Source organism: Aegilops tauschii, chromosome 4 (assembly GCF_002575655.3).
Source record: "Aegilops tauschii subsp. strangulata cultivar AL8/78 chromosome 4, Aet v6.0, whole genome shotgun sequence".
NCBI classification, from domain to species: Eukaryota; Viridiplantae; Streptophyta; class Magnoliopsida; order Poales; family Poaceae; genus Aegilops; species Aegilops tauschii.
The window spans coordinates 404,227,544-404,247,815 of record NC_053038.3 but is presented as its reverse complement, the minus strand read 5'-3'; the positions used below and the strand labels follow the sequence as shown (position 1 = coordinate 404,247,815).

At 49.5% G+C, this 20,272-nt stretch overlaps 2 protein-coding genes and 1 long non-coding RNA gene across 3 annotated transcripts; 1 reads left to right on the top strand and 2 right to left on the bottom strand.

Moving 5' to 3' along the window:
* Nucleotides 1–4,544: 4,544 nt before the first annotated feature.
* Nucleotides 4,545–5,475, bottom strand: LOC123493545 (uncharacterized). The gene is made up of 3 exons (XR_006662069.2): nucleotides 5,319–5,475; nucleotides 4,973–5,231; nucleotides 4,545–4,891 (listed from the first exon to the last, which is right to left on the bottom strand). It is a non-coding gene; the product is annotated as an uncharacterized lncRNA (long non-coding RNA).
* A 2,287-nt stretch (nucleotides 5,476–7,762) lies between these two features.
* On the top strand, nucleotides 7,763–10,035 carry LOC109742298 (uncharacterized protein At1g01500). Its single transcript, XM_020301387.4, has 3 exons — nucleotides 7,763–7,960; nucleotides 8,599–9,353; nucleotides 9,451–10,035. Exons 2-3 carry the CDS (start codon nucleotides 8,697–8,699, stop codon nucleotides 9,700–9,702), a joined length of 909 nt encoding a protein of 302 aa, XP_020156976.1. The 5' UTR covers nucleotides 7,763–7,960; nucleotides 8,599–8,696; the 3' UTR covers nucleotides 9,703–10,035.
* A 2,431-nt stretch (nucleotides 10,036–12,466) lies between these two features.
* LOC141021919 (uncharacterized) lies at nucleotides 12,467–15,497 on the bottom strand. The gene is made up of 4 exons (XM_073497773.1): nucleotides 15,450–15,497; nucleotides 13,714–15,402; nucleotides 13,281–13,576; nucleotides 12,467–13,172 (listed from the first exon to the last, which is right to left on the bottom strand). Exons 1-4 carry the CDS (start codon nucleotides 15,495–15,497, stop codon nucleotides 12,467–12,469), a joined length of 2,739 nt encoding a protein of 912 aa, XP_073353874.1.
* Nucleotides 15,498–20,272: the final 4,775 nt, after the last annotated feature.

The window sequence follows — 20,272 nt, the reverse complement described above, 5'->3', positions numbered from 1 at the left end:
CAATTAGCTTTGATGCTTTTCTTGTATACTATCAAGGGGATGTTCAGTTTGCTACATTTGCGGCATTCAGATCAACTGTTCTGGCAAGGGACACATTGAGCTAGGCGGCCACATCTTCAAGGCTATTCCTTGGTGTTCTTCTTATGGTAGCCATCAAATTTCACTTACCCGATTTATTCGTGTGAGTATAAGTGAACTTCCGGCTGGAATCCTCCGACACGAGATAGCAAGCCAGCTGTTGAGCTCGTTTGTCTTGGTTGAAGAGAATGGTTTGCCTGGACAGGGCTTCATAAATACACATAGATATGACTGTTTTGGCTGGGTTGACAGTGTGATTGATATCCCAGATTATATTACCATCTACATAACGCCACGTGGATGCGAATCAGACTATATGCATACAGGACATCATTACATGCCGCTGTACACGCGACAGGCAAAGATAACGGTTCGATCTCCAATTATGCTGGAAAACTAAGGTATACTATATGTGTGAGTCAATTTATGTACACATACTGACAAGGTCCTATGATATAACAGTTAACTTATTTCTTCATTTCCCATAGGAATATTGCTGTGATGAAACCTACAAAAGTTGATGTATTCTGCTCTCTCAGCAAACTGATGTACATCAAATAGGGGAGAAGATCGAAAACTTCAACTACCTATTACAAATGTCTTATTAGCAAGCAACCTTACTATGCCACGAGTGTGTTTTTAATTTCAAACTGTAACGCCAGTTTAAGACCTGTATTACCTGCTTCTCTTTTCTATTACCTGCGATCAACAATTACAGTGGCCCTCTATGTACCTTTCTATTCGCATTTTTCCTTTCCAACTACTATGGAGGCCCTTGGAAGTTGTGGTGTATGGGCCCAGAGACAATAGCCCAGCCAAAAGGCCCATAGACATATCATATATTGCTATGAAGGCAGCCAGATGAAACCATAGATCTGCAGAGTGTTCTCTCCCGCACGTACAGTGCCTAGCTCCCAAACAATGACCACACCGGCGCGAGCGCAGTCAATATTGCTAACCGCTGTTTCTCCATGTGTTTCAGCATCCGGATGCCCGGAGAACTCCTCACCAGGACCACAGGTAACTACCCTTACGATTCAGTGATGTAGCCGCAGATCTATGTGCCCTCTTTCTGATTAAGCTTGCAGCTGTGGTCGGTGTTTAATCTATCTACCTAATTTCAGAGGAGATGCCACTGGATGCAGAGGAGATACATGCCAGGTTTTCTCCGGATGAAGAATACTCCAACAATAACCAATCTGAAGGCCAGCTGCTTGAGGTGGCTTTCTTTCAGAAAAATAGACAAGCATTCCTTTGACCAGAATGATTTTCCTTGGTATGCACTGAAGCTGTTCCGAATATTTGATGCAGGAGGAGATGCCAGGCATGGAAGAGGCCTACACTCAGTATGAGAATTCGCAGCCCCGCTGTGAGGTTGGTGGTTATATAGTAGAAAACAACTGATACTTTAGTTATCTGTTGTGGATAGTTTTTCTATGCCTATTTCCTCTCAGAAAGATTCATAGTTTAAGCTTCGTGGGCTTATTATGAAAACTATTTCTTAATGTCATGAAGTTTTAAGCAGGCAAAAAGATATGCCTGTACTGACACCACTCAGCAAGGCAAATTTTGAACCACGAAAACCAATGCTGCTGTGGTCATCTAGAAAAAATACACCAAATACTTCCATACAAGCACACACACCAAAGTCTTTTTGTTTCATATAGGCACAGTACTAGAGAGCTTCCTGCATTGTTTCAGTGTTGGATGTGTGTCTTTTTGTTTCATACAGGCGCAATACTCCTGTTTATACATTGCATTCAGGATTCAATTCACACTTGTGATAGTCATCAGTTCATACTTGTGATAATTAGAACCTACCAGGTAGTGAATGTTGTGGTCTACACCGTCGATGCATAGCTTATGCTTATACAAGTGATCATATACAAACTTACCTTCATCAACATCTTGTGCATAAAGTTGTCCAGGATAAATTAGTTATCTTCGTTCCAGCTGTTACCATAGCAAAAACTAATATGGTGTTAGTTCTGCTTGGGTTATTCAAAGTACACTTTCCCTTCTAAAAGCTTTTACCTGCCAAAATATGATTCATGCCCTCGCGCCTAATGACATCCGTTTAAAATCACATGCCATACCACTAATGATCAAAATCCCTTACAGGATGATGCTGGATGTTCTTTTAGAGACTTTAGAACTTCCAGCAGCTGAATATCGAAGCAAAGCATGTGATGGCGGTAGAGTATGTGTCACTGCTTTTTTCCATACGCCCACATCATATGTTGAAGATCATGGCAGTCGTATGGCTATTCCCGGGGTACAGTGTATCGATCATGCAATGTCAGAGGACACAGCTGCCATGGAAGCAATTGGATACATAAAATGCATGGTTAAGACTGAACTAAGAGACTACAATTACAGCAACATGAAGAAACTGGATGAGGAAATCAGTCTCTAAAGCATGAGCTAGCAGTAGCGAAGTATAACAAGCAGAAAACAAAGGCGAAGACCAGATCCATCAAGAACAAATTAATGATGGCTAGGTATAAGAACAAGAAAAATGCTATGGGCTGGTTCGTTCTTACAAGATACATGCATGGATTATCTGATCATATATGCAATGTGACAGCGCTCAACAGATCATCTGGGAAAGAACCCATGGATCAGCTTATGAACGAACCTCTTAACAACATTGAGAAGATAGCAGAAAGGCTCAAGCGCATGGTGCTCAGATCAGAAAAGCAACTAAAAAGCATCAGGAGAGGTTTCTAGAGTTCTGTTCTACAAGAATGGATCCTAAACCAGACCTTTTAGAATTGTAGTCTATTTCGATCCTTTTGTTTAACCGCATAGATTAACCGTAATGTATAATTATATTTCTCTGTCTGTGTAAGACTTGCCAAGACTGTGTGTAAGAACTAATGATGGCCCTGTTAAGACTCTGTTGCTTATACCGTTTATGTCTATGCGGCTTTTTATTTAATTTTTAGTGCCATTTATGTCTCTATAACTGGCATAGCCAAGGCCATCAATATACTTCAGGATTCCTATTGCGTATACAATTCCTGTTTCTGTAGACAGCAAAGCTAAATTCGCTAATGCAGTGCAAAATAGCTCGTTTCTATCTGCCTGTGAAAATGCGATCGCACGGCTATGAGAGTGGGCTCATATTCTAAAATACACGCGCTAAAAAAATGAATAAATCCTTGGGCCTGTTGTCCATATCAGGCCACACTGAAAACCCTTGGCAAGCCCACAACAGTCCATATACAGCAAGCACACTGGCTCCAACTCACAGATTCTAGGGTTTCTATCAGCCGCATCCATTTCCAGTTCGATCTACCACCCCCCGAGCCACCTCTATCTTCCAACTCCGTAAATCACGCATCTAGTGCAAGGATATGGCGGGCGAGGATCCGGATTCTCCATTGGACGAAGAACTCATGGTCAGGGGCCTTCCACAGGTACGTGCCTCAAGACAATTGGGTAATTTACTTCCTGTTTATATAGCCGATTAAAGCATATGTGCAACGACATCTTTGTCCATTTGCGTGATGCATGCATGATTTACAACTTGCAGATGTCGCCAACCCATGTCAACATAAGCAAACGTTACATTCTTCAGCAAGCCACGAACACTCTTAAGCTGCAAATCACTAACCATGACATACTTGACATGGGAGAGCATGGCCTAATTGATTCTCTTTCAATCAATTTACCACCTCATAGAGGCTGGGCAGCCACAGAACCCAAAAAAAATTATGGGGATTTCAAAAGTACATCCCATCGAAGCTGCTGAATCAGCTAATGTAGCTGCAATAAGCTATCTACAAGAAAGCAACATAGTAGTATTTGATGATGCAAACCTACAACCCCTAAAGAAATGCAGAAGAGAACTTCTACAAGCAACATCCTGGTCATGGGGTTTTGAGCAATCTACTATGCAGCTTAAAAAACAAGTCGAAGCCATGGAAAGAGATAGGGTGCAACCATTAACATTGCTGCTTTCATCCGATGACGACAGTCCAAATACACCACTTCTTGAGGTATATTAGACATACTTTTGTCTTAGTTTGTGTACCAGTTTTACACATACAAAAAATAGACCATGTATATCTCATAACAAGTTTCAGGAACCCGACGATGAATTGGTTCCAACACCTGAAGCAGAACCACAGTTTAATGGCAGCGCAACGAACACACCGCCAGCTGAAGTGATCTCTAACCTCTTTCCTGCCACCAGCAAGCTGGACCCAGAAATCGCAGGCAACGGAACTACTAGGTAAAACACTCACAAGAAAAACCTACTAAATCAACTATCTTCCTCTTTGACCAACCAACAAAGCACTGTGTGCAGGGTGTCTGAAAAAAGAAGTGCAAAGAGAGCGTTGTTCGACCATGGCAATGAGCTGTAAACCAAAGCAACAACGTCGACCAGGATACTTTTGAAAGCTAGCTCAAAGGCATTACCAAAACTTATTATCCTTCGTGCGGAGTATTTTCATGCGGCCAAAACTTTAATCCTATCTTATGAAATCCTATGTACTGACTATGCTATATCTATGTGCGTACGCTTAATTACTTCAGACAAACAGAATTACAATGTTAGGCAAAAGCATATAGCTCACTAATAGTTTAGAGTCTTCATCATCATTGCATTACATAGATAGCATAGAGGATACATTAGTGCCAAAAGAAAAGCATCCTGGTTCCCTTGACCCAACAAACCCGACCGCAGTCTATTGAACGACTGAACATTACTAAACATAGGCATACCATCATACTAGAGAACATATCTACATGTCCTTGCAGAACACCTTCCCATCTTCCTCCTTCCAAACTGCATCACAGAAACCTACAGAAACACATACTTACTTAGACCAGGAAATAAACTAAATATTTCTTTCAGAAATAAAATTTTGTTTCATACACCAACCTCTTCAGATTTTGTGCACAGTGAGCACTGGCACCCCCTTGCAATGTCGGAGAGAAAAGACACAGATTTCCCCTTCTTTCAGCTTCGCTCTTTCCGCAAAGCGGCTCCAGTTATGTGTTATAGCAGCCCTCTTGTCAACCCCTTTCATCAGTCGAACATAGGTTAAACAACGCCTAGAAGAAAGCTTAATCCACATTCGATCGACCGGACTGGAGAGAAACTTCATCAGGTGCTTCTCAGTGAACAAAGTAGAGAAGTACTACAAGCATTCAACAGACTTATAGTTATACACTATGATTGATAGAGTAGGCAAATACACATATAGGCAAATAAATTCGCTTCTCACCATTCTCTGCCCAGCTTTGGTAAAAGTCTTGTTCATCTCACACACATAGTGCCTAATAGCAGGCTTAACAGAACGGACATAGCAACTAAGACGCTTTCGAGCACACTTTGACATCATAAATTTCTTTGAATACATCCAGTCGGCTTCAGAATTAGGATCATATCCTAAGAACAAAAGTAAAATAATCAATTTCCTATCTATAGAAAGAAACACTCTGGATTATCTAGCATTAGTCCTTACCAACTGAATAGTCCCTAGGGTAGTCACACACATCCTTGCATGTCTTCTGAAGCTTCTTTTTCTTCATATGGTAGCACATGCCTCAATAATTCAACAAACAAATGGCCTATAAGCGCAAATGATTAAAATACAGATCATGGCCACATTTTATTAGGTTAAATGTATAATGTTTACCATTACTAAAAATACCTTCATCAGAGCTTGTGTCCACGCCATCATCAGAGCTGCTGTACGCCCGTTCATCAGAGCTCGTGTTCACAGCTTCATCAGAGCTGGTGTACGCGGGTTCATCGGAGCTCGTGTCCAGAGCTTCATCAGAGCTGTTGTCCGTGCTCTCATCAGAGCTAATGTTCACAGGATCGTTGATGCGATCTCCCCTCATGCCTTCAAACCTTAAACAGCAAAGATTTTCAATCGGCACAAACTATGTGGAAACAGGCAGAAAACATCGTGCTGAAAAAAGACAGCAATGGAGTAGGAGTCGGCTGAAAACGAAAGGAGTTGCCAAATCCAAATGAATGCGGACCAGATCCATGTTTCAAATAAGCCCCAGCCAGTCAGAAAGGGGAAGAAATCTCACCAGCACGCAAACGCTAGGGTTCGTCTCTCAACAACGGGTTCGACCACCGGACGGAGATGCCAAGGAAGAGGAATAGCAGGGGACCGATGCCTGCCGCTTGATATTCTACAGCGAGCGGGCCAGGCAGAAAAATTGCCCGTGGGCCAAACAACAAGCAGGCCAGCCCAGTAAACCTTAAATACTTTGTAAATAATATTAGACATGCTTCTAAAAGAAAACAGACACATACCTCTTTTTTTTAGGCGAAACAGGCACATAACTTTCAGTCCACATAATACATGCATATGCCTCAGTAATTGGTACAACCGTTTTTTATTGAGAGACACAACCTTTTCAAAACACTTCTATTTTAATTTTTCATAGCAACGGCTATTTTTTTGTTTCAACTTTGACTCTATGCTATTAAAATAAACCAAGTATATTAAAATAAATCAACTATATTCATATATGCCTCAGTAATTGGTACAGCAGATTTTTATCGAGAGAGACAACATTTCAAAACACTTCTATCTTCTTTTTTCATACCAACGAATATTTTTTTTGCTTCGGCTTTCACTCTATGCTATTAAAATAAATCAACTATTTTAAGATAAACCGACTATATTATATCTTTTTTCCTTAGGTTTCTTATCTTTTCCCCTCCTTTTTTCCAAGAAATATATGCATGCCCAAGTTTTTCATCATGATAACCATGTTTTCAAACTTGCTAAAAAAATACAACCATGCCAACTTTGCTTTCTCATCATACTGCATGTTTTCAAACTTGCTAAAAAAATACAGCCAAGCCAGCTTTACTCTCTCATCATCCCAAGAAATATATGCATGCACAAATTTTTCATCATGATAACCATCATTTCAAACTTGCTAAAAAAATACAACCATGCCAACTTTACTACCTCATCATAGTGGCCATTTTTTCAGATTGAACATATTCATATTATGCAAAATTTCCCTTTTCCCAGACTATTATCTAACAACGCAATTAACATGTTTACAAAATACCATGGTTTAGTTCAAGGTTCTTGCAGCATGAAACTATTTTGATCGACAACATGTCTTCAGCGGGTCTCTGCGCCATTTGGCGCAACTGGTCAACTAGTTTATATATAAGTATCAGGGCAAGATATATGTGGCTATAGGTAGTTGATTTTGACTTGTAAGGCCACCATTGCCTAGTTTGAGATCTTGAAGACGATGTGGCCAACTGGGCGGCCATGCATGCTCCTGTTTCTGGCCACCCAAATTCATCTCTCTTTCTACGTGCCGGAGATCCACATCTTTTTTTGCGCGCCACTTTAAACGACACCGCAACCAATTTCACATGTACCAAGTACACAATCGGTAAATCATTCCTTTGCCATGTTATTAGCCAGAGTAGCTGGACGCATTATTTCAACGAAATGCAAATTTGAACATACTATGAACGTACGTAAAAGGGAAATGAACCCACATTAAAATGGCAGTTACACGAGGGCATTTATCCACAGCGTTACTAAAGAGCAACGTATGCAAAACGAAAGCAATAATGGGAATAAAACAAGTTTATTTTCCATTTATTTATTCATTTTCCCTAGGTCGCCGAACGGAATTATGCAGTCATGCATGAGGAGGTGGCTTTTTGGACGTTGGCGCCCATTGTATGAGGTGTCAGTTGGAGGGATTTACGGGGGGCTCAGCTCCGTCCGAAAATGAGTTCGTATAATAGAGAGAGAGGAAGCTTCTTCCTCCACGCTCATATATATCCTGCTAGCACAGTGCAGCTCGTGCCGGACGAGAAAGAAGGACGGAGGGAGAGGCAATTGGGTCCCAGGAGCTGAATCTGGTAAGTGACCCTACCCTCTCCATGTAAGTCCACTCTGAGTTCTTCAATGGTGTTCTGGGAAATACAGAGGTTTCATCATTTTGTCATGGCCTCAAATTTTGCGAGAGTTGAGTCCGAACCTCAAATCAATTTCTTGTTCTTTGATTCTCCAAAAGCTGGTCCTCATCCATGTTAGTGGAGCTTTGTGATTCTGTTTGTTCGTTTGAGTATGGGAGTAGGAAAATTTGTCTGAGCTCGTCTTCAGTCTTGTTCTATGTTCTTGTCTTCCTTTTTTTTCAAAAGAAGCCATGTTTTATGTTATAAAAATCTTCACTAATGCTCAACAGTAGTTTAGCCTATGGAAAAATGGAATTCAAAGAAAGAAACCTGTAGAGCGCACCCTGTGGGAGTCTGGGTTAAATTGAGGAACTAGACAACTAGTGAAGTTTTATGTGTTCCCTTTGAGAAGTTTTTTTTTTTTGCGGGGGGCATGCGTTTGAGAAGTTCTTGGATGTTTACCTCTCAGTGATATGATAGATGTTCATCCATCCATTATCCCTTTGCATGGAATTATCAGTCTTGAGATGCACCAACTATATACCCAAATGCAAATTTTCCATGGTGCAGTTTTTTACAAGCTACTAACTGTGTTCTTGCAGAACGGAACACTCTGAAACGCCCACATCCTGGCTGCTCAAAATCCTCCATATAATCCTGACATCGAATTTGAGCAACTTCGGCGCAAATTCTCGGAGACATGGGCGAAATTCCCGAACCAGAGGTTCCCAAGCCCACGCCGGAGCCATCGACGTGGCTCAGCATGAGAGTCTTCTACCTGCGGCTGAGCAGGTGCGAGGTGGACGAGTCCATGCTGGACTCCCTGACCATCACCCACGCCCCGCTCACCTCCGACACCGTCCTGGAAGTGAACGGCGAGAGGCCAAGAAGCACCGACAACCACCACGGCCACGTCTCGTGCCCCCTCCGCAGGGACCGCGTGGACGCGGCGTCGCGGGAGGCCTCCTTCGTCAGCACGGCGACCGTGAGGATGGCCGGGAGCGTGCGCTTCGAGGTCCGCGTCGGCGGCCGCGAGAGGCTCCTCGTGGGGATCATGGAGATGTGCGACGTGGCGGAGGAGAAGAAGGGGTGGGTCATGAAGTGCCAGGTCGCCATGCAGCGGTGCTCAGGGTTCGTGAAAGGCGGCGGGGAGGAGGGCGCCAAGTCGCCCATGGTCGAGGTGTACGTGGCGAGCCTGTTCCGGGGCAGCCCGGTCGTGTTCACCAAGGCGATGAAGCTGCGGCTCAGGAGGACGCGCCAGGTCAAGGCGCCTTTCATGGAGCCCATCCCCGAGTGCGGCGAGCACGCCGACGACGACGCGAAAGAAACGCCGCCTGACCAGAAGCATGATCCACAGGTGCGTAACGCGTCACAAATTTATTTTTTTCGTTTCATCCTGGATTGATTGATTGCATCGGTGTTGCTGAAACGCATGAACTGCATCTTGCGCGCAGGAATCGGAGTACAGGTGCTACAGGCCGGAGCCGGGCATGGACGACGTCGACTGCGACAGCTTGTACACGAGATCGGCGGGCCTGGACGGCGAGGACAGCGAGCTCTCGTGGTTCACCGCCGGCGTCAGAGTGGGCGTGGGCATCAGCCTGGGCATCTTCCTCGGCGTCGGCATCGGCGCTGGACTCCTGGCCCGTTCCTACCAGTCCACCTCCAGGAGTATGAGGCGGCGGCTCATCTCCGGCCTGCTCTGACTCTGAACGGTAGCATTGCAGCATGTCACAGAGCCAGGGCACAGCAACTCTGCTTCTCGCCAGACGTGACGCGCCTGAGATTACTCTGCTGGATGTGTTTGTAGATCCTCTTGCCTGTTACTGCTCTCTCCGTCCGAAAAAACTTCTCCTTCGTATGGATGTATCTAGCGTCAGTGCTAGATACATCCATTTAAAAAACAAGATTAGGACAAGCTTTTCCGCACGGAGGAAGTACTATATAGAAGCATGCTGCAGTTAATATTGTGCTGTCACTTCCGGCAACTACGAGGCCGCTGCTTTGTTACATATATATGCAGACAAACGTGTCCTCAATTGCCACGCCCGCGTATACTGCTATATACTGTGTACGAGACCATCGATGGTGCTGTCAAGAACAAATGCAATATCATCCATTATTTAGCCCGGTTCATCATGGCGATGCACGTCGAGGAGGAGGAGAGCACGCCCCTTCGCCGGGCCATCACAACGGGGTCGATGTCGTCGTCGCCGTATGTGTTGGCTGCCGTGGCCGGTGGAAGCGCCAGTGAGATGGAGATGGCGATGCTCCCCGGGTACGAGCGCCTGTCGACCACGTGTGACGCGACTTTCCCCGACGACGACAGCGGCGACTATAGGGCGTGGTCGTGGGCGTGCCTGCCGCAAGCGGTCAGGATGCTTTGGGGGATACTCACCCGTGTCGTCTGGAGGTGGAGGGCCGAGGACGAAGAATCGGTGCCGGCGCCGGCACCGGCGTTGAGGAATGAGAGGAGGCGGTCGTCGTGGCGGCCGGACCCAGACGACCGGTGGCCGGTGCAGGGCTGGTGCTAGCTGACGTCGTTTTTTCTTTCTGGCTGATTAAGGTATTGGAGAGACATCTGATTCAGGATATGTGTGTGCGTGGATTTTGAAGTCCATTCAAATGAAAAAAAAAAACATTTGGTTTGTATAGTGGTTCTTTCATAGATCTTGTTCAGTTGTTCCATTTTCCATCGCTATTTGTGTGTGTGCTTGTGTTGGTGGTGGGATCCGGGCATCTCACTGTCCAGACAGGAAAAAATGACACTCAACCGGCCACCACAAACGCAGTCCAAATGTTCGGGCTAACCAACACCTCCATACTCAGCTCATGTCTGGGTGGACCGGACGCGTTCAGACACTCTGCCACATCGGACTGGCCCAAGCTGACTCACGATGTCCCCACCCCCTGTCCCCACAAACACTTCCTCCTCCTCGGATGGCAAACCCTAGTCAACCTCACTCTCTCGCCCTCTTCGCTCGCCTCCCCTTCCTCTCCAACTTCCCTCTAGCATGGCTAGGAACGGATCCGTCAGCTTGTCTGACGGCATCGACTGGGCGGCGCTCGCCCAGGAGGACTTGAGCTTGTCCGTGTTGGACGATAAGGAGCTCGCGGTCCCCATTGCCCTCCGCCACTCGCATATGGACAAGGGCGGGAGCTCCACCTCGATGTGTCGGTGGCCCGGGTGGGTAGGTGCAGCTCCACTCCGCCCTGCAACCGTCCTATGCCGTCCGCGCCTTCCCCGGCACTACCAACCCCTACTCCTCCCAGACAGCGACGGGTCCTAGTGCCACACCTCCGAGCCAGCAGCAGCGCCCGCGGCTGCTGGAGTCCGAGGCGCACGCCAATCATCGTACAAGGCAAAGGGCGGCTCAGGCCACCTCCAACTGCTCTGGCCGCAGGTCCTGCAGACCCGCGCCGGAGCCGTTGCCGCCCGCCATGGACGACGACAAGTCCTCCTACGATGTCATCCGCCGCTCGTAGACCTTACAGGAGACGGACGCCCGCTGTCAACGCCACAAAGATGCAACGGTGTTCAGCATTAGGCTCGAGGAGTCCGAGCGGGTGGCAAGGTAGAAGGTGGCGGTGGCGGAGAAAGCCACCCGGCTTGCGAGGGAGCAGGTTCGCACCGCCCGTCACATGACGGGGATCATCTCTTCCCCCTCCTAGAGAGCGCCACTACTGGTGATGACACTCTCCCCGCCGCCGACGCGTACGCCGACGGCAGCTATCGCTCCCAAGACCCCAAGGGGAAGCGCCCGACGAGGAAGTAGTAAATTCCGACGGCCTTTTTTTGAAGGACCAGCCTAGGCTGGTGTTTCATTGATATTGAGCGGGGAGCAGATGACAAAATGACAAGGCAGGGATCCGGAGATCAAGTAAAGAAGGAAGAAGAAGCAAAAAGGAAAACACGGTGCCTACGGCACCAACAGCTAGCCTACTCTCCTGGCGGATCCCCGAGGGGGCTCTGGATGATCTTGGCGCCGCCTTGTTGCCAGAGGTTTAAGCCTCTTCTGATCGCAAGAAGCACATCTTCCACGTTGGCCACTTTTGCCCTAAAAATGCAATTGTTCCTCTCCTGCCATATCTCCCAAAGGGCAAGCATCGCGAGTGCCTTGACTCCCTTCCCGAATTTTGGTGGCGTGGCCTCGATCATAGCTTGTATTCTGTCCAAAGAGCTGTGCTTGCCGATCCAAGTCTCTTGGCGCATGGCCTGGCAGCACTGCCAGGTGGAGATTTTTGTCCAGGTTGCAGTCACAAAGCGGCATTGCCAGAACAGATGGTCGGAGCTTTCAGGTTACGGAGGCAAAGCTGACAGAAGTAGCTGTTGATCCAACCTCTACGCTGTAGCCTATCGTTGCACCAGAGCCGGTCTTGGTGGAGTAGCCATGCAAAAAAAATTAGCTTTGAAGGCGCCCAAGTGTCCCAGATCACCGTGCGGAAACGGGATTTCACGCAGCCCTGGAACTAAGCACCGTACGCCGATCGCACGGAGTACTGCCCGGAGGCGGCGATTTTCCATGTGATGTGGTCCTGGATGGCCTCCTGGAGGGCCAGGCGACGCGGGTGAATCCGCCTGTGCAGGTTGAGCACCTCCGGGGCGATTGAGCTGGCGTCGCCGTGTGCCAGGTCGGTGATCCATCGATCTTTGATAAGTGCTTGCGCAACTGACCTGTTCTTCCATCTGGAGAGCTTGTAGAGGGTGGGGTGGAGAGCCTTCAACGGTGTCGCGTCGATCCATGCCGAATGCCAAAAACTGGCCATCTGACCGTTGCCAACCATTACCTTGGTGGCCGCGCTGAAGAGGGCGTGGTCGGAGGCATCGCAGGGTGGTGCCGTCCCCGCCCACGGCCGCTCCGGGCTTTTCCAGGCGTGCCAGAGCCAACGAAGCCGAAGGGCGTGGCTGAATTTCGTCAGGTCGAGGATGTCGAGCCCTCCATGCTCGATCGGTGAGCAGACCCGTCCCCAGCTGACTTTGCAGCTGCCGCCAGAGAGCTCCTGATCATGGCCCCAGAGGAAACGTCGTCTACACTTGTCAATTTCCTTGAGAAGCTTAGCGGGGAAGCGCAGCGCCGTGAGGGCGAAAGTTGGCATGGCTGTAAGGACGCATCTGACGAGAACTCTGCGGCCGGCGATGGTCAGCATTTTCCCTTTCCAGCCTGCAAGCCTAGCCCTAATTCGATCGAGGATGAATTGAAGGTGAACGAGTCAGAGACGGCCCATCGTTAGAGGGAGCCCTAAGTATCTAATTGGGAACTGCGTAGTCGGCCCTCCAAGCGACTGAAGCACTATGTTGAGGTCAACGTTGCTGCAGCAAATCGGAGTCGCCGTGGATTTGGCGTTGTTGATCTTCAGGCCAGTTGCGTCGCCAAAGCTTCTGAGGATGTCCATGAGGTGGTCGATCTCCTCCTTGATCGGGTTGGCAAAGATGATGGCGTCGTCTGCGTAGAGGCTAACCCTGAATTTGATTTCCCTGCCAGGCACCGGCGAAATAACAAGCTCTTCCTCAGCCGCTTTGAGCAAGCGATGGATGGGATCTATTGCTAGGATGAAGAGAAGCGGCGACAGAGGGTCGCCCTGACGAAGGCCGCGTCGATGAAGGATGGATTTGCCGGGGATGCCGTTGAGGAGGAAGGCGGATGAAGAAGTGACAAGCAACATGGTGATCCAATCACGCCATCTAGCAGGTATTCCCATGAGACGGATAAAGTTACCATGAGCTCGAGCAGGTATTCCCATGAGACGTTGTCGAAGGCTCTAGAGATATCTAGTTTAAGGAGTACCGCCGGCGTTTTCCGACGATGCAGGGCCCTAACACAGTTCTGCACGTAGACGAAACTATCATGGAGGCATCTGGACTTTAGAAACGATGTCTGGGCCGGCGAGATGATGTTCTGGATGATTGGAGCCAGCCTGATTGATAGTACTTTGGAGACTAGCTTGGCGATGGAGTGGATCAGGCTAATTGGGCGGTAGTCGCCAATGCCGCTCGTGCCGTCCTTTTTAGGGTTTAGGGCTACGATCGCAGAGTTGAGCAACCCAAAATTGTTGCCAGCCAAGCTGTAGAATTGGTTGAAGGCCTGCATCACGTCTTCTTTGATAATCTCCCAGCACGATCTGAAAAATAGCCCACTGAAGCCGTCCGGCCCCGGCGATTTTTCTGCTGGCGTGGCCTGGATTGCCGCCCACACCTCTTGCTCAGTAAAGGGGTTGTCCAGCCCCCCTCCTTGGATCGTTGGCATGTTGATCTGGCTCCAGTTGATCGTAGATGTCCGTTGGCTTGCAGTCCCAAGGATGGCATCGAAATGGCTATGGATGGCCGTTTCTTTGTCGCTGTGGGTCGTGGTTACCGTGTCGTTGATGGTCAGAGCATGAATGAAATTCTTCCTCCTTCGCGAGCAAATCTTGGCCATGAAGAATTTTGTTGGGGCATCGCCAGAACGTAGCCAGGTGAGCCTAGAGGCCTGCCTCTTTCTGCAGCGCTCGATCGCTGCCAGACCCAGCAGCCTGAGCTTGAGGCCCTTCCGTAGTTCATGCTCGGCCTGCGATAGCTGGCGTCTTTCCTGGGCTACATCAAGGCGCAAAATGACCTCGCAAGCTATGTGGAACTGCAGCTTCGCGTCGCCAAAGAGACTCTGACTCCAAATGCGTAGATCCTTGGCCGTGCGGGCTAGTTTGACGTGGAGGCGAGCGAATGCACAGGAGGCTGCGACTGGCCGCGCCCAGACCGCGGTCACCGTGTCCAGGAAGCGCGGGAAGCGGGGACAGAACGATTCAAATTTGAAACATCTGCAGCGGCGAGGGCCCACCATGTCTGAGAGCAGTAGCGGGCAGTGGTCGGAGCATGCCGTGGAAGCAGCCAGCAGCATTGTTAGGGGGAACAAAGTTTCCCACGGTGCATTGCAGAAGAACTTGTCGATGCCCACCATTGTTGGGTTGTCGCGCTCGTTGCTCCAGGTGAACTTGCGGTTTCCGCATTTGATTTGGCGTAGTCCGACTCTATCTAAGGCGGCCCTAAAGCGTCCCATGAGCCTCCTATTTAGGTTGAGGTTGTTCTTCTCCCTAGCCTCGTAAATTTGGTTGAAGTCACCGTTGATAATCCATGGCTCAGAGCAAGGCGGGGCGGAGTTTGTGATCTCGGCTAGGAAGGCCTCTTTGCCTGCGTCGTCGGTCGGGCCATAGACTGTAGTTAACCAGAACGATGTCTGGTGCCTAGCTAAGCTAACTTTGACGGTGATCGCGAACTGGCCAACGGCATGAGTGACTACGTCGACTAGGTCCCGATTCCATAGAATGGCGATGCCGCCGCGAGTGCCCGTGGCGGGTAGGACCGCGCATCCCCGCAGGATTTGGCCGCCAATGTCGCGGACGAGGGCCGGCGTCCACTCGTCGATCTTGGTCTCCTGCAAGCACAAGATGGCTTGCGATGCGCATCAACAACCTCGCGAACCGCTTCTCGCTTCGCCGACGAGTTCAGGCCTCGAACATTCCAGCTCATGATCGGGGGTGTGGTGGGTTCGTCATTCATGAGGACACTGGTTGTTTCTCCGGCGACTACACATACTAAGAAAACACAGGTACACCACCGAGCAATCCGGGGAGCGCCGTCGTCCACCAATAGGCCCCAAACTACGACGGCGCCAGCTCGACCTCGCACTACTACGATCACAGGGGGAAACGAACCTAACTCAGACCAGCCGAGCGCTGGCCGCCACCGGAGACTACAGCTACTACTACAACAAATAAAGCGCCCTAACATGACTACACCATGGCCTCCTCGGCGACACCTTCAGGCCCGTTGAGGCCGGCGGCGATGCGTAGGGCCTCCGTGCCCATTCTGGTAAGCTTGGTGATGACGGCGATGTCTTCTTCGGAGAGCGGCTCGTCGAAACTGCGCACGAGTGCCTCCGCCGCCTTCTTCGTCATCTTCTCTTTTGGTCCAAGTAGGCCAAGGCCCTGAACCAGGCGGAGCGTGCCGCGTTGAGCAACTGGCACCTTGCAGTTCTGGGCTGCCTGGCGCGTGCTCTGCTGTGGTGGGGGAACGGACATGGCACGCGTCTTGGGGGGAGCAGAGCTGCGCTTGGACGAGGGCAGGCCGAGCAGGGGAGTCGGTTTTTCGCAGAAGAGGCGTCGAGGCGCAGCTGAAGACTCAGCAATCTCCAGAAGCTGAACTTGCTGCGTGACTGCCCCCAGCTCGACAGCAACCATGGCCGCAGCCGTCGGGGTCTGGCAGCTGAGGAGCGCTGGGCTGTGGCATGAACCTGAGAGTGTTGGGCTGAACACGTCCGGGATGTCCATCAATTCCTTGCCCTTCGACTTCCTTGCTTCTTCTTCGAAATCGAGCGGCACGGCCGTCGAGGCCGTGATCACCTCATCGAGCTGGGTCGCGACGCCGTCGCCAGGAGCCATGGGGGCGAGCAGCACCTTGTCTGCCGTGGTGAGGAACTCGTCGACGCCGTCTGGTGTGGGGGTGGTGGCGGGAGCGGGCATGCGCGCGGTCGTGGATGGCGTGGGCACGTGCACCAGGCTGGCCAGGCGCTGCTTGCCGTCCTTCTTCTTGCTTGGGTGCGCTTGGGCAGAGGAGCGGTCACGGCCTCCATGCCGGCCACTGCTCGCGCGCCGGGGCGGAGGAGAGCGGCTACGCTGGCGTACTCTGCTTGTGGCCCCGTCCGCACCTGACAAGGCGTTGGAGCCGCGCCCGCGTCCCAACAGCGTGTCCTTCCAAGAGCGGCGGCGGCCGCCGCCGCCACCCCGCCCATCATCATCGCGACGTGGGTCACCGCGAGGGAGGCCCCGGCAGCCAGTGTCAACCACCAGCGCGCGTTGCTGACGGCGGTGGCGCTCCTTGGGCTGGCCGTCCTCCACGTGCATGACCCAGGTGCCGGGGAAGGTGCGCGGTAGGTCGTCATCATGCTCTGAGCCGGAGGAGGGCAAGCCGCTCTGAGCGGAGTGCGAGGAGCGCGGCGAGCGGGGGGACCAGTCCTCCACCCTGTCGACGTGGGTGAGCAGATCGTAGCGTTCGGTGCCGGGCGGCAGGGCGACCCGCCGGTCAGGCGGCGAGTAGCCCTCCATCTCCTCGACGCGACCTGCGCCCTGGGGAAGCTTCCAGTAGGTGTGTCTGGTGGGGATGAAAACCATGTCCCAGACCCACACCCAGCAGGCGAAATGCTTGGTGTGGTCGCGCTCAAGCGTGCGGCTGTCGAGGCGGTCGATGCGCACCTTGTCGCCGAACACTTCCTGGACCCCTTCCAGGGTCCAGTACTGCTGCGGCAGATGCTCGATGATGCAGCGGACGTGGAGGTTGAAGGTACCGTGGCCGGCGTGGTCGTTTTCTCTCCAGGGTGCGATGACGAAGTTGACGCCGTCGACGCGCAGGGTGCCGCGGCGCACCGCATTGTCGCGGTGGGCAGGCTGGGTGAAGATGACGAAGAACTCCTCCGGGTTGTGCGCCGTCACCCGCAGATGGTGCGGTGGGACGCAGAGTTGCGCCTCAAACGCACGGCCCACCGCCATGGGCGAGGTGGCGCTGACCCCATCGAGCGCGCGCAGCGTAACAACATGCCGCCGGAGGAAGAAGATGCTCTGCTCAATGGCCGGGGTGGATTCGCCGATCTTGTGGCTCGAGCGCGGGCGCCTGGCCGGATCAACCAGGCTAAGCTCAGCCATGTCGGCCGCAGGCGTTGCTTGGGGTGGCGTTGGCGGAGGTGGCGGTGTAGGGAAGCGGAGGCGAGCGTGCGCCGGCGTGCGTGGAGGGAGCGGGCCTATCCTACTGGAGACAGGGCCGCCATGGCCGTTGCGAGGGTTCTGGGGGCACTCCCTAGCAAAATGACCGAAGAGCTCGCAGATCACACAGCGGAGGGGGTCGCAGCAGTCCTTTCTACGGTGGTGCTTGCTGAGGCAGCGGAAGCAGCGGCCGCGGAAGCGGCTTAAGAAGGCCTCCCGGCCACCCACCGCATTGACCGGTCAACGGTCCGAGCGAGGGCTGCACTCGACCTTGGAGAAACCGGCAGATCCAGGGCGGCCTTGCGGTTTTTGCGCGAGGTGACCTCGGTCTAGCCACCGTCCATTCCCGAAGAGGAATGGTCGACCGCGGGGGATGGGACGACGATGATGGATTGCAGTCGTCGGGCTGGGGGAGGGGAGAGATCCGCCGGGTCTTCAGAGGCCGCCGCCTTGGAGCATTGACCACGCAGCAGCAGGCGCGGCGGGGCCGCCGGATCCAGGATTGAATGCGCAGCAGGGCCCGGGATCTCGGACGGGGCGGGAAGTGGGGGAACTGGACTGCCCCGCGGATCTGAGCCAGCCGGCGCGTAGCCCTGCGGATCAGAGTCGGCGGCAGCGCGTCGGGGTGGCACGCCCATGCTGGGCGCGGGGGAGGTGGCTACCTAGCAGGAGCGAGCGGGTGGCTACTTAGCAGGAGCGAGCTGAGTTGGTGCAGCTTTTTTGACGAGCGGCGCATTCCGACGGCCTTGTCCATTTAGTTACTTTTAATCTATCATTTTGGTTAAGTCATGAACTCTGGCGGCTCTTTTGGATCGGATTGTACTAAACTTTGATCTTTTATCTATGTTCCATTGATAAGTTTTATACGTTGTATGTTCATCTATCTGATTTGCAAGCTTTTATATGAATTTGGGGGCGGACATCCTCAAATTAGACAACCACGGTTGTAGATGCTCTTATGTTGCATCGTACTGACATGTAATCCATTTGAACTGATGAGGTGTAGACGTAGAACATGGATTTGCCTATTTGGCCCTCAAGACGCCAAGGGACCTCCTAATTAGCGCTTTAGGTGCCAGCTCTTTTTTTTAGCATCAGGTGCCAGCTCGGGGCGCTCCTATGTCTCTCATTCAGCGGGACATGAGGGAACCCCTCGCTGAAGGGAGTCGCCAGTTGGGTTGGCCCAGGCGTGCGGGAAACTCCGGCGTTGTTTTCTGTTTTTTCATGTTTTTTTTCATTTTTTGTTTTCATTTTTTGCTTTCTTTTTTGGCTTTTGTTTGTACTTTTAAATATTCTAAATATGTATATTACAAAAATCATACTTCATAAAAAATATTTGAAAAATGTTGGCCAAGCATTTGAAAAATGTTAAATGTGTATAGAGAAAATATTTATCACATAGACGAAAATATATACAAAAATGAGTATGAAACAATTTAATCATGTATTTAAAACAAGTTAATCAAGCATTTTAGAAAATGTTGAACAAGTGTTTGAAATTTTTTTAGCAAGCATTTGGAAAATGTAAAATGTGTATAGGAAAAATGTTGACTATGTATTAGAAAATGATGAAACAAATTTGATCATGCATATAAAAATATTAACCAAAAATTTGATAAAAAAATGTTGCACAAGTATTTAAAAAATGTTAAATGTGTATAGAGAAAATGTTGGCCATGTATTAAAAGAATGATGAAAAAGTTTGATCATGTATATAAAAATGTTAATCAAGCATTTGTAAAAATGTTGAACAAGTATATAAGAAATGTTCATCAAGTATTTGAAAAATGTTGAATGTGCATAAAAAAAATGTTGACCATCTATTAAAAAATGATGATTTTTTTGTCATGTATACATTTTTTTAACCAAGCATTGGAAAAAAATGTTGAAAAAGTATTTGAAATATGTTGACCAAGCATTAAAAAAATTTAAATGTGTATAGAAAAAATGTTGACCATGTGTCAAAAAAATGTTAATATTGTATTTAATAAAATTTAATCAAGCATTTTAAAAAAATGTTAAAATGTGCATCAAAAAAATGTTGACCATGTAGCAGAAAATGTTAATCTTTTATTTGAAAAATGTTAATCAAGAATTTGAAAAGTTTTAAAGTGTTTATAGATATGGTTTTTTTTACACTTGAAACAGTAGGAGAGGCTCCTACTGTATATATTAATTAGAGTATCAAAAAGGTCTTACAAGTTCATAACCTTACATGCATTGCCATGATGAAGTTGGGGGAGGGCGTGGTAAAAGGAAATAAAAGGGAACTAAGTTATGAGATGCTAGATGCTAGATAAAAAAGAGCTCAAAAAGGGTTTGTGTTTTTCTCCCACCCTATAGCAAAGTAAGGAGAGGTCTTCTTTCAACCGAGCCAGCCAGGAGGTTTTCGAGGGTATGATCCCTCTGAAGTGCTTGTTGTTTCTCTCTTTCCATATGCTCCACGCGGTGTGCAGAAAAATATCCATGAACATTGGCCTATTCCATGTAGATTTTGCCTTTTCTATCCATTGTAGTCTTGTGCCTTGTGATATCCATCCGATGTTAAGG